Source organism: Leuresthes tenuis, unplaced genomic scaffold (genome assembly GCF_036924035.1).
Source record: "Leuresthes tenuis unplaced genomic scaffold, fLeuTen1.0.hap1 SCAF_1, whole genome shotgun sequence".
In the NCBI taxonomy this organism is placed as follows: Eukaryota; Metazoa; Chordata; class Actinopteri; order Atheriniformes; family Atherinopsidae; genus Leuresthes; species Leuresthes tenuis.
The window spans coordinates 15379067-15392318 of record NW_027325355.1 but is presented as its reverse complement, the minus strand read 5'-3'; the positions used below and the strand labels follow the sequence as shown (position 1 = coordinate 15392318).

The window sequence follows — 13252 nt, the reverse complement described above, 5'->3', positions numbered from 1 at the left end:
TTCAAATTTTGTTCCTTTTTTGCTGGGTTATTTCTGTTGGGGTATTATAAGCTCTGCAAAAAAATACCCTCTATCCCTGACAGTGAAGACAACCCAGTGCAGTAGACATTAAATAAACTAAGCACATTGGCTCAAGTCTACAGTGAAAGTCTTATCTTTCTAGTCATCACACAGTCGTCTGTTTTGTTCCTTTACTTCCGTTTTTGCTGGGTTATTTCTGTTGGGGTATTATAAGCTCTGTACAAAAATACCCTCTATCCCTCTATCTTTCTAGTCAGTACACAGTCGTTTGTTGTTGGTCTGAGTGGAGTTTACCAAAATGGAGGCAATAGCAGGATGCAGCTGAGTGTGATGTCGCTTAGGGTCGTTTTACATACCAAACCAGCATTTGTAATGTGATATTGTAGCATGTTCCAAAATGAATATGTCACAGTATCTCAATAATTATTTAATTCCAATTCAAAAGTTTTAGTCATTAAAGTTGTTTGGAATGGATGGAATAGATTTTTTTTTCTTTTTTTCATTTTCCATCAGTCCAATGGCTTTTGGGAGTTATTTGACTGCTCAGAGCCACCGTACATAAAACTAATATAATCTAAAATTACATTTGAGAAACATGCAATTTTCCAGCTCCAAGCACCGTTTGAGAATGTGTCATTCCAATTTTGCAAAAAGGTATCAAACTAGACTACCAACATCCTGAGATACACCTGGAGACCTTAAGATGAGGCCTCAGTTCTCTCATCAGCGTGTAAAACTCTCCTTGCTTTCCTTGGACCTGTTATCTACTTATTGTTTTTTACTGTGAAGATGTGAGAGGATCATACTGCTTGATGGCTGCATGTTGTTTCCCTCTCTGAATAGCCAATTAAAAGTGAAATAAAACACAGAAAAAAATAAAACACTTATGAAATACATTGATTTGTGGGCACATAATTCCTAGATTGAAAGTCAAAATATCAACATCTTCATAATTTTCACACTCGAAACAGTAAATGATGCAATACATTGTGAACAGTTATTTTCAACTTACTTTTAAAGTATGACAAATACAATTGTGGCAATACACTGTACAAATTCATGTTATGTTCTTCACTATATGTCATATTCATACACAATCAAATATATGTACAAACGCATGCACACCCCCAAATAGTCTGTCCAGCATTTTGAATAATCACTAACAAGTGAAAACAAAACCAAGCAAAACAGTAAGCCTAACCAAACGTAAAAATTCTGTAGCTGTTGCTTGAATATAAATTAAAAGAAAAGTCTCATCAGGCCAAAGTTTAGCCCTCGCCCCATGTTGCATATATATATATTTCTAACGTAACTATAACAGAAATGATCTTTGCCTAAGACGTTTCTGTGTTTATTACTTTGTTTAATGTGTTTTACATTTGTATTTCGTATAGTACTTATAATCACTACTAATCAAAAAAAAAAATGGCACATCATTTGACATTTTCATCCTGTTCCTTTTTTGCTTGACTCCACACTTCTATGACTCAGTCCATTGATATTTGTTGGAGTCGTCTGAACTATTTTGGCCCATCTCTGCCTCTTCTCTGCAACATTACAAGAGCTAATACTCTCACTTTGGCCAACTTTGCTGAAATGTGATAGTCAAACCGTCCAAAAGACTTTTGACGTAATATTTGTGCATTTCACCTCACAACATTTTCATAAACAGATATCATGACATCAACATCGTCGAAATGACCACGAAAATGGTCATCTTAAAACAACAACTTCCTGTTTTTCCAAAACTCCTACGGGTACATCCAGATGATGAAAGAAGAGTAAATTCCTTTTGGTGATGGCATATTTGGAGGCTGTTTGACTCGTGTGTTCGGTATACAGCCCCTTTTAACCGTCAAGAGATGTAAGGAATGATGAAAAAACGTCTTTGCTCTCATGCTTCTTACAGACTCATCAAAAAAGTATGCGTGTATTATTGCAAAGGAGATGGAAAAAGAAAAATCAAGAGTAGAAAGAGTTTGTACGTAGTTGCCATGACCAGTCATGTAGCCCAGAGAAAACATTGGGATGGCAACAGTGAGAGCTGAAAGCTGACCTCTGTCTTCACACGAAAGGGCTGTCCGATCTGAATATGTCCGTGTAGCTCTTGCTGTTAGTGTGCTCAGTGTGGCTTTCAATGCTATAGCAGCGGTGGACTTCTGTAAGCGATGACGCCACATAAGAGGCTGGGCGGAAGAAGTCAGCGTTTGCAAAAGTGCCGGTAAACTGCATTCGTTGCAGGTTCCAGTGTCTCCTAAGAACAGTCTGTACCTGCAAGAGAAGGGAATGAAGGGAAAGAGCACGCACTGTTCAAATGTGATCTTATTTCATCTGAACTTATTACTATTCTTAAAATTTTGTTCATTTTCTGGTGGATTTTGAGATTTCAGGCTGTTTCATCTCCATTTAGATTTGGAACAGAAACGTCTAACAATACAAATTTAGTTTTTAACTGTAACCTAAAGTCAAAATTCATGAAAACTTGAAAAACGAAACACAACTGGTAAATCGAAAGTCATTATTTGGAGGAATTTCGTGTTGATGTCTTTGCTCACCTCCCCATTAAAGAAGCAGAATATTGTAGATACCAAGAGACCCTGCATTGAGACAGAAATATTGTGAAAAACACATTCCACATGCGTCGGTTGCATTTGAAAAGTAAGACGCTGTCATCCTCACGTGTACTCACTGACCTGGTAATGCATGAGGACATTCATGATGTACAGATAGATCTCAGAGATCCTGTGATCGTGAGGTTTGTACGCGAGAAGGACATACTGGATGCCGAGCAGCGGGATGAGGATGAGGGTGGCCCTCACGGCCCTCATGTAGAGACTGGACTCGGCCTGGTGCGTCACTCGCAGCTTGGTGATGAGAACCCGCACGATGTTCAGCAGGAAGAAAAAGTTCACCTGGGGTCAAAGAGCCAGTCGTGACATTAAATGCAGATTTACAGCATGGGATAAGGTTCAACAAGTTTAAAGCACAATCATCCGGCAGCTGGTCTGAGAAGTGCTGCAGTAATTATAACACCAGGAATAATTATTATAATAAGACATACCAATTCTAACTGACTACAACTGCATGGGCAACATTAGGCTTTGAGTGACTGCATCGACTCAGGGGGAGTGTTGTTTCCGAAACTCAACCACAGTATCTATTCTTAGTTCAAATCTGCCACCCAGATCCAACACGTGCAAAACTTTCCGAAACCCTCCGGCTGGCCTTTGGGGACATCTCTGGCCCTCACAACACCTGCCAGTGTCAGAACTAAGCCATAATGCCAAAAGTGGCCCAAATTAGTCCCAAATGAGAAATGCTATATTTCCCCACCCAAACTCCAAAACACATCCTAGTCTATTGAGTTTTTTTTTTCGTTTTTTTTCTCCTTTTAACTAAATCTGGTTTTCCCGGTAAGGGTACTTACCACTAATGCAGCGCAGATGGGAGCGTGGATAATGTACAGCAAGGAAGTGGCTGCGCTGACCCAGCATCTATTAACCAAGAACAGACTGTCACACGGGTATACCTGATATATTTACAAATGTATGACGTCACTCAAAAATACTCACTTGTCGTTGTAGTAGCACTGACGCACTATTGAATATATGACTGCTGGCACAAGTGGAAAACCTGAAAAAAATCGAATCAATGACATGTTTTTAACTCAGAAAATCTTCATGCCAATAATTTCCTTTTTTTGTATCAAGACAACCCTTTACTTACCCCATCCCAACAAATAATACCATATGAGATGCTGTTTTTCTGCAAACACTGCTACGACAATCAGGGTGTGCAGGTAGATGCCCTCACAAAGCATCCAGAAGTAGTTACAGCTCATTATATACATTTGGATGAATGCAAGCAGCTTGCAGCTGGCCTGAAAGGAAAAGTATTGCCAAAATTTCAACATCAAGCTAAGGCGCATATTCTTCGACCCCAACTCAGTAAAAGTTAGTTAGGCACGGAAAATGCTCTCTATTCATTTTTCTCTTTTCTTTTCTTTCTTTTTTTAAACTGTGAATTTTCTTTGTCTACATAGATCCATAGGTGCATTTCAGGCCGGCAACACATTCCGAAGAAGTTGTAACAGTAAAGGTTTTACCACTCTTTGTATTAAGGAATGTTGCTAATCCTGCTAAAAACTCTGAAAAGACTTTCTGGCATTGAGGATGCCAGGCAATTAAGTGTTTCTGGTGTTGTTTCCTCCCATTCTTCCTGCAAACACGTCTTGTCGCAAACTTCAAACTTCTTCACACATATTTCTATTGTCTGTTGGGGATGGGCAGCCGGCAGGCCAGTCCAGTACCCACACCCCTCTTCTTCCTCAGCCATGCTTTTGTAATGTGTTCTGAATGTGGTTCCGCACGGTCTTGTTGAAAAGTGCCCAGATGGGAAAGCTGCATTGATGTTGCCATCACAGCAAATGTGATGTGAATGTCATCAAGAGCAGTGGGACAGCCGCGTACCATCACAGAGTCTGTTACTGATTGTCAATTTTATCTTTGGTCTGAAGCGCAAGTCATTACATTCGTTCAAATAAAAAAAAAATCTTTGATTGTGATTGGTCTAACCACAGGGCACATTTCCACTGTGCGATGGTCCATACCGATGCCTCTCAGCTCAGAGAAGTCGACAACATCAACACATGTCAGCAGCGCATCTATTAAACTAACCAGACATCGACTGCACCATGTCTTTTTTTTGGAACATTCCATCTTCACCGTGCCCTTTGTTGAGTTTCCTCCAGATTCCTTGAACTTTGCAATAATATCATGGTATTTAGAAAAAGTACGCAAATCCCTTCCAGTTTTCTTTGAGGAATGCTGTTTTTCAATGTTTCATTCTTTTTTCTGCCCATCTTTGCTCCTCAAAGACTCAGCTTTTAGCTTTTAATTCCCTGTGGACATCACCTGTTTGCATTAATTAATTTCTTTAACTAATCAGTAGCCCTCCACTGCCCCTGTTCCAACTTCTCTGGAATGTGTTTAGGGCCTGAAATGCAAATTATGGATGTAACTTACAAATTAAATTGAGCGGATGAAACAAAACACAAGTTGGGTCTATACTGTCTGCAATTTAATGAATGTGATCAAAATGTCAGAATCACTGTATTTCTTTTCCTGTCATAAATTTTCCATGCCACCCCAACTTTTTCTGATTTGGCGTTGCATTTACTGTAAAAGATAGAACGATCGCTTACAGAATCCTCTTTATTTACTGAGAACCATGCAACAGTGGTGACTGAGTTCAGCACAAATGAGAGGAAGAGGTTTTTGTGAAGAGTTATCCTCTGGCAGCTGAGACTCCTGGGGGAATTGGAAGAGAGAAGAAAAACACATTTAACACAAATATTTAACCCCATAATCATAGATTGAACACTAAACAACCAGCTTAAACTTAAATCCAGGTCGTAAGGGGCTTACTTAAAATAGAAAAATATTCCTAATGATATGAGGAGTGACACCAACGACAGTCCGTGCCCAATCATGATCAAGTAGAAGTGAGTCATCGCTGTCTGCTGAAAAACAAACGCATGAAACATTCATTCAGCGATGCTGCTGCACCAAGAACAAAGCTGCTGCATTTTTCATATGTGTTTCAGTCCTTTTACCGTCCCATTATGCGTATCGTTTGCTTTGCAGTTTGTGTAGTCCGTCCATGTTCGGTTGCTCTTTGGGTGGCGTCCCCAGACACCGGCCTCTGTACAGACTTTGGATGCCGTCGCTGCTCATGAATATTAAAACAGTAGTCAGGAAAGGCAATTGGTCTAGGCCCAGCTGTTTCTCTAGTCATTTCTTTTTAACTACTCTTCTTTTCACTGTGAAAGCTGACAATAAATCCTTCTGATATAAATAGCTGACATGACAACACGGTCTCATAACATTTTATTAAATAACTTTTTTTTTTACTTGTTTATTTGTTTCACTTCCTGATTGGTTGAGTTTCAGCACCTAAACCTGGTTGAGTTTAGGCACTAAGAATTATGTAGTTCAGTTTAGGTTTAGGGAGGTGATGAGACTTTCCTTAAAATAAACGCTCACATAGTGTTTATCGCATATAACAAATTCAATTTCTTGCTTATAGTGTCCTGACTCATCTAGAAATTGGTGCAAGCATGGAATAAACCTCAGAATTAAACACATTAATTTGAAAGCTGCAAGAGTGTCGCTAGAAAATGTTAAATTCTTGCTTAAATGCAATGGTTGTTTCTGTCTGTTTCAAGGTTTAACATATTAACTTTGTTTTAAACTTTAAAACGACAGTTGGCCAACCTTTGCGGGAAATACAACTATGAACTCAATATTAAAAAAAAAAAAGAAAAGCATCAATAGGATTTTGACGTTTGTGTCACATGAAAATGGCGCGAGGAAGCCTAGCTTAGCACAGCTTAGCATAGTAACTAGAGAAAGCTAGCGTAGTTATGACCTAAAGCCTTGCCTCTCCAGTATTCTCCAGTGCACAACTCTCCCTAAAATGATCAGTTTAAATCTTTATATTTTCTTTTTATCCCTTTTCAAAATAAACTTTAGTTCACATTTTTAAGAAACTAAACATGTTCAAAAACCCAACATTAAATCTAACTAATTTTGTCCACTTTTGCCATCTACAAGTGTAATACTCTGGCGAAGCCCTTCGTAGATATTTTATCTATGAAATCAATACATGTTATTTTCCAAAACATCTGGAGGAGGGAGAAAATTCACCATGCGTGTCGAAATCATCGAAGTAGCCAGGACAGCTCTGTTCTTTCACTCCAGCCTCTGTTTCATCCCAGCACAGCCACCCATCCCATGTCGTGTTGCACACCAGCCCTGCTCGCAACAGCAAAGGACACACAAACAATAATGTGTTACGTATTCATTTTTTAAAAACCTTTGACTGTTACTTATTTTTCAATTTGTTCATAATGAGCTAAAGCTTCACTAAGCCTTCTAAAATACAAGGGTTTTCTGGAAAATTTCAAATTGTCCTCTAAAACCTTTTATTTTTCAGCCTTTGTGTAAAGTAAAAACATGAAATGAAAAGCATTTGAGAGGTTAAGTCTTCAGCTTTCATTTTTTTTAAATAATGCAGAGGAAATTATAAACTAATTTTATACAAAATAAAAGTATGATTGATTCAAATTACAGTCAAATGCAAAATGCAGGAGTTTTACTGTAACTGAGTACTTTCACGGAGTGATATTTCCACTTTTGCTTCTCTCACCATTGGTTATTGTTTTGCGGTGTGACTCCTTCATGATCCTCTGGAAACACTGGAACTGAGCCATTGCAATTTGGTTCTGCACCCCCTGAGGTTCATGAGTCAGATGCTCAGATGTTGCCAGCACCAGCAGCTGAGATTATTCAGCGTCAGCGAACAGACACAAACGAGATACAGTATGAGAAAAGGAATGTGAAGGAAGGTCTGAGGAACTTGAATTCTGTCGGAAAAAGTGCGTGATGTGATTAACATTCCTGTAAGTTAACATTCATTTAGAGCGGCATCACAAATTTTGATTTTAGAGTTAATCTCCGTGTGACTAAAGAGATTGTAATGTCACGTGTTTAGGAAAGAGCTAATCGTCTTAAACATTTATTCAAGTGGACAGAAGATCCATGAGCATTGTAATTTAATATAAATATGCAGCACATATGGCGAGTAATATGACTTAACTCGCACAAGATTACAAATATTACCTCTTGATATTTGCGCGATCTCAAAGTTCACAAATAAAGTAATTTTTCTTGTAAAAATCATTAGAAAATATTTCAGAAAAGCTGCACATATTGAAAGGCAACCATCGTAGAGACTTAACAGCTCTGGTTACTGACAGGTTAAAAAGTCTGTGATCGTTTAAACAAAGTTGAGGATCGCTTGAAAAAGAATATAATGTTCTCTGGTTTGACTCTGCGGACTGTGTTTGTCTGCGCCATTTATCATCACAGATTCTGATATTAGTTATCAGAAAGATGGCAAATAATTCAAGAGTATTGGTCACAACTGAGAGTCCGTGGCTACACAGTTGCTGCAATATTCAAAATTTATACAACAAGTCATATTGAATCAGAGCTAATCACAAATGACGCCATGAGGAGTCTGCTCCTATGACGAGTACAGGTGATACATGAATGTGAAAAATGTATTCGAAAACAAAACCAACAGGAATTTGTAAGCCTCTGCATCTGTATTGTTTTGACATTTAAGTGCAATACAATAAGGACTACGACTTTATTTCATACTGAACATTTTGTTTTGACAATAGATTATATGGAGATAGATAATAGACTCAAAGTATTTAAGTGCCACCAATGCCAGGAGAGGCCTTTGAGAAACATACGTCTTTCTACGTACAATAATATCAAATGTGAATAAAAACAATGCAATAATCTGCAAACATCCCAAAACCAGCATTTTGTTCTCAATAAAACACCAAAAAATATCAAATGTTGAATGTGAGCTATTTCACTATTTCGTGAAAATATTAGCTCATCTTGAATTTGAGCAACAAGCTGGCGGAACATGTTGCAACTAATTTGATTTATTGGGAACAGATCAGTAACACGGTTGGGCATAAAAAGAGCACCTCAAAGAGGCAGAGTCTCTCAGAAGTAAAGACGGGCGGAGGTTAAGCAATCTGTAAAAGCTGTAAGTATATTTACAAATTGTGGAGCAACTTCAGAGGACTTTTCCTCAGTGTAACTGAATATCATCAAAGGATCCAGAAAACCTGGTGACAACTCTGCGCACAAGCGATGGTGCCAAAAATCTAAATTGGTTGCCTGTGATCTTTGGGCCCTCAGTAGGCGCTGCATTAAAGACATAACTGATTCTGCCTGTGCAAGGAAGATAAATGTAAATGTCTTCTCTGAGCCAAAGCACATTTAAAACGGACTAAGGCAAAACAGGAAACACCATGTCCTCGAAACTAAAGAGAAGAAGCTCCATCAGCACTCAGCTCAAAAGCCTGCATCTGTGATGGTGTGGAGGTCCTTTGGTGCCAATGGCACTGGAAGCCTGGACATCTTGAAAGGCACCATACACGCTGAAAGGCATGTACAGATTTTAGAGCAACATATGCTCCCATCCAAATGATGTATTTTCATGGAAGACCTTGCATATTTAAGCAAGACAATGGTAAACTTCATACTGCATCGCAACAGCATGGCTTCATAGTAGATCGATCTGTTGAAATTAAGCCTGCTGTCCAGACCTTTCACCGGTTGTAAACATTTGGTGCAACATGAAACCCATAAAAGAACAAAGAAGATTCCAAAACGGTCAAGAATGGGGAATATTTCTCTCTCAAATGCGCAGCAACTGGTATTCTCAGTTCCCAGATGTTTACAGAATATTATCCAAAGAGGAAAGGATGCTACACAGTGGTAAACGTGGCCCTGTCCCAACTTTTTTAAGATATGTTTCTGCCGTCACAATCAAGATGAGCTATGCTCTATGTTCTATTTTGAATAATTTATTGCTTTATGAGATTTGCGAATCATTGCATTGATTGTATTTATTCACATTTTACACACTGTCTCAGTTTTTGGGGTTGTATGATAAAAACATCTTTAAAAAAACTGCAAAAAAGTAATATACAATCCACAAGTGAGCAGCACAGATGTAAAACTGATCCACCGTCAGCTACCTTGTTGAGGGAACAGATGGCCAGGAGAGACACTATGCAGTTCAAATCCATCTGTGCTCTGATCTTCATGTGGGTTCTGAAGAAAAGTCACAAAATAATGTGGTTCAGCAAAGAATATCTTCAATATATCAACACTTTATCTGAGTTGGATAAGAAAACATGACAAAAAGTGGCAACTTAACGGCAATATACACGATAAAACCACAACTTTTGACTAGATCACCGTGAGGCGGGATGATATTTTTATGATTCACTGGGATTTATTTTTATGCGATCGGGAAGAACAGGTAAAATTTTCATCACTCCTGCAAATAGACCCTCCCCAAGAGTTCCCTAATAAACGTGCTTCCTGACCTGTAGCAGCTGCTGAGCTGATGCAGCTCACTTTGTGTTGACAGGAGTTGGACCCACACTCCGGGACACGTGCTTTGCACTGGCACACCCATTAAATTCCACTTTTAGATCTTATTCAAGGTTTTGCTGCATTTCTTTTGCCACTTATATACCTTCTCTGTTTTGCAATGTTCGTGTTTTGCCTCTAGCATGCTGTATTTTCACCCGTTACACGATGGCCCCATGAAGCATTGGAACTACCAACACTGCTTTAACTGCTTTAACTTCCCTCCCCTTTACTTTAATCAGAAGTCCTGTAAACACAACAGTATGCAAAACTATGCCTTCAAAGTGCGTTTTTAATGTTTTAAAGGGGGGGTCTCCCTTTTTTTGGATGTCAGGGTCACAACATTTCGCCTCTTGCTTCCTCCTATTCCCACAGCTTCCTTCCTGCATGCTGCATGCTGCATTATGCATGCTGAGCAACTTTAACAAAGGTTTGGCCAAAACACATCAATATGCCAAGTGTGGCGGAAGCCTTCACCAGCACTTCTGAGTGCTGATGTTTCACACACACATGGTGTCAGCTCCGATTAGCATGGTAAAATATGTTTTTTAAGCAGTGAAAAATATGGAAAACTGTCTAGAACCGAACCAAAACCTTGCCCATCACGTGGCCTGATTAAAGGCAGAAAAAAAGTGTTTTTCGTTAGTCTCTCACAGACTGGTTCGCTTTAAAGCTATCCTGTTTCGGCTGGTGAGGTGTGACGGCAAAAGCAGTGGAAAGGATAACTTATTTAGTCAAGGAAAGCTGCTGAAGAGCAAATAAAGTAACGATAAGTTTTGAGCAAGCCTTTGTTACTTTATATGTTACTTGGAAAATAATATGTGCAAACACAAACTGAAACACAGTACTTACAGCAAGGCAAAACCAAAGATTGCACAACTCTAAACGGCGAATGGGGAAGTCGCAGGCATCTCTTATTCATCTTCATCCCCTAAGTGCAGTCAATAATTACTATACCCATTTTGATTCTTCAACACAGACAAGCTTTCTGTCATTTCTTTCAGTGGTCTTCAGGAATAGTTCTCCAGGCTTCTTGAAGGACATCCCAACGCTCTTCTTTGGATGTCGGCTGCCTTTTGTTCTGTTCTCTGTCAAGATGATCCCACACTGCTTCAATAATGTTGAGGACCGGGCTCTGGCGGAGATTCATCCCTCCATAAGACCTGTTGCCACTGATTTTCAGTCCACTTCTTGTGTCATTTGGCATAGCTCATCCTTTTCTCCCTGTTTCCCTTCCTTAAGAATGGCTTCTTGACAGCCATCCTTCCATGGAGACCATCTCTGATGAGAGTTCAGTGAGCAATAGATGCATCAAACAAAGGTTTTCCTATTTATCTGCTTTAGGCCTGCCGCTTCTTTTATTGTCAAATTTCCTTATTTTCTTTAAGGACACACTGCAGACCGTGCTGAGATATGCCAAGTTTTCAGCTAATAGCTCTTTGTGGATCACATTGTTAATGGAAAAATATAATTTTATGTCAAACAGTGTTTGTATCTTTGATAGCTTTTTGCCAAAATATACGATTTAAAATGTTTTTTTGGGGCTCATGTGGAGACACAACACTGGACCATTCTTTGAGTGTGGTGCCTTTTTTTATACTTGAATAATTCATAAGTCAGTGTTGACTGGCTAAAACAGAAAAAAAAAACCAACAACATCTGAAAATGGACAGGTGGACAGAAAATGAGTGAAAATGCAGCTAATGTCCAAGAAAAGACCACTTTAAGAGATGACAAGAAATTCTGGCTGCTTGGAAGCAACATATAAAAAAATGAGTGGCGGCTCATTACTTTTGTACTGTACTGTAAATATTGTTGTATTTTGTGAAGTATTGGCAACATTTCTTCCAAACGATCCATTAGAAATTGTCAATTAAAACATTTAATCGGTGAGAAAAAAGATCCAGCTGTTTCAGACCTCAAACAAACAAAGTCGACACTTGTAAAGTATTTTCCTATTTGGAAAATCACTGTCGAAGTTGTCAAAAAGTACCTCACCGCGATGACACCTTTCAGTGCCAATGTTGAATGATAAGTCCTAATATCATGCATGGGAAGTATCTACTAAGTCTATAAAGAAGCCTATTCAGTACGAAAGCATTAATATCTCATGTTTAAAGTGAGTAGCAGTTTAAAACTGTGTAAGAGAGATGATGTTTGTAATACAGGAGCTGCATGACAGCTCAGAAATGTTTGAAATTCATGATAACATATGCAGCATATTGTTGTGTAACACGAGTCTAAATGTCTTGAAAGATCTCCAGATCTCTTGACTGCTAATTCCGGAACTGTGACATTTTTTCTCACTGAACATTTTGTTAAAAACACCCAAACACATGCAGTTGTACTTTCTAAAGACTTACAGAGACATCATTGGAGTTATGCCCTTGTACACTCAAAGCATTTTTGGTATTTCTCCATAAGAAGTAGCCGTTTATAGAAAGCATTAGTGCTGGAAATCCCTCTTCCCCACCGTATCTGCCATGTGAGCAGCTTTTTCTTATTATCTATGACAGATTTTCAGGTGTTTTGTTTCCAGTGCCCCCCTCGAACAGAACCCTGTTTTGCGCACGTGCCGATCTGTTCACCATAAAACTGAATTGTCAGTTTCAAAGCAACGTTTAGACGAAAGAAAAAAAAATTGACCTGGTCTCAGCACTTCAGCCGCAGTTTTCACAGAGATTTTCTTGAGAGTACAGAAGCTTACCTTTTACACAAGCAGAAAAAGGAATAAAGATCAGCGTTTGCCAGAACCAAAAGTAATCCTTCAGTCAAGGAGGTTATCTTTGCTGGAAAATAAAACACATTAGGAGGCTGTTTGTGTGGTTTCCTCTGGTGTAGTTCTTCAGTGTGTGTGTTTGGCACAGGAGGTAGAGGCGACACTGAGCTGAGCTGAGCTGATAAAAACTGACTGAGGCTGTCGATGACATCACCCGCTTGCCTTTTGTGAAGAAAACGTCCCTGGAGAGTAATGAGGAACATCACAAAGCATTTGTTTGATCAATAACCCACAGATTGTTATTATTTATACCATGTATGACATTAATATATGACAGAACATTTGATTTTGTGTCAGTGGTCTGTATATATTTGGGATATTTACGTGTCTGAAAAACATTGTCATAGATCAGTAGTAAATTGAGCCATACTATCCATACCAGCACATAGTATTAAGTTAATTTTATTCAGTTTACAATACA

General features: G+C 38.8%; 1 protein-coding gene across 2 annotated transcripts; it reads right to left on the bottom strand.

The window, feature by feature from the left end:
* Positions 1-1018: 1018 nt before the first annotated feature.
* On the bottom strand, positions 1019-12927 carry calcrlb (calcitonin receptor-like b). Of its 2 annotated transcripts, none has more exons than XM_072379746.1 (13): positions 12760-12927; positions 9653-9728; positions 7231-7360; positions 6729-6836; positions 5636-5748; positions 5448-5542; positions 5225-5330; positions 3748-3901; positions 3594-3654; positions 3449-3515; positions 2715-2933; positions 2577-2618; positions 1019-2292 (listed from the first exon to the last, which is right to left on the bottom strand). In XM_072379746.1, exons 2-13 carry the CDS (start codon positions 9719-9721, stop codon positions 2086-2088), a joined length of 1371 nt encoding a protein of 456 aa, XP_072235847.1. In that variant the 5' UTR covers positions 9722-9728; positions 12760-12927; the 3' UTR covers positions 1019-2085. The 2 variants fall into 2 exon arrangements, with proteins under 2 accessions (XP_072235847.1, XP_072235848.1); XM_072379747.1 differs by having other exon boundaries at positions 5448-5539.
* Positions 12928-13252: the final 325 nt, after the last annotated feature.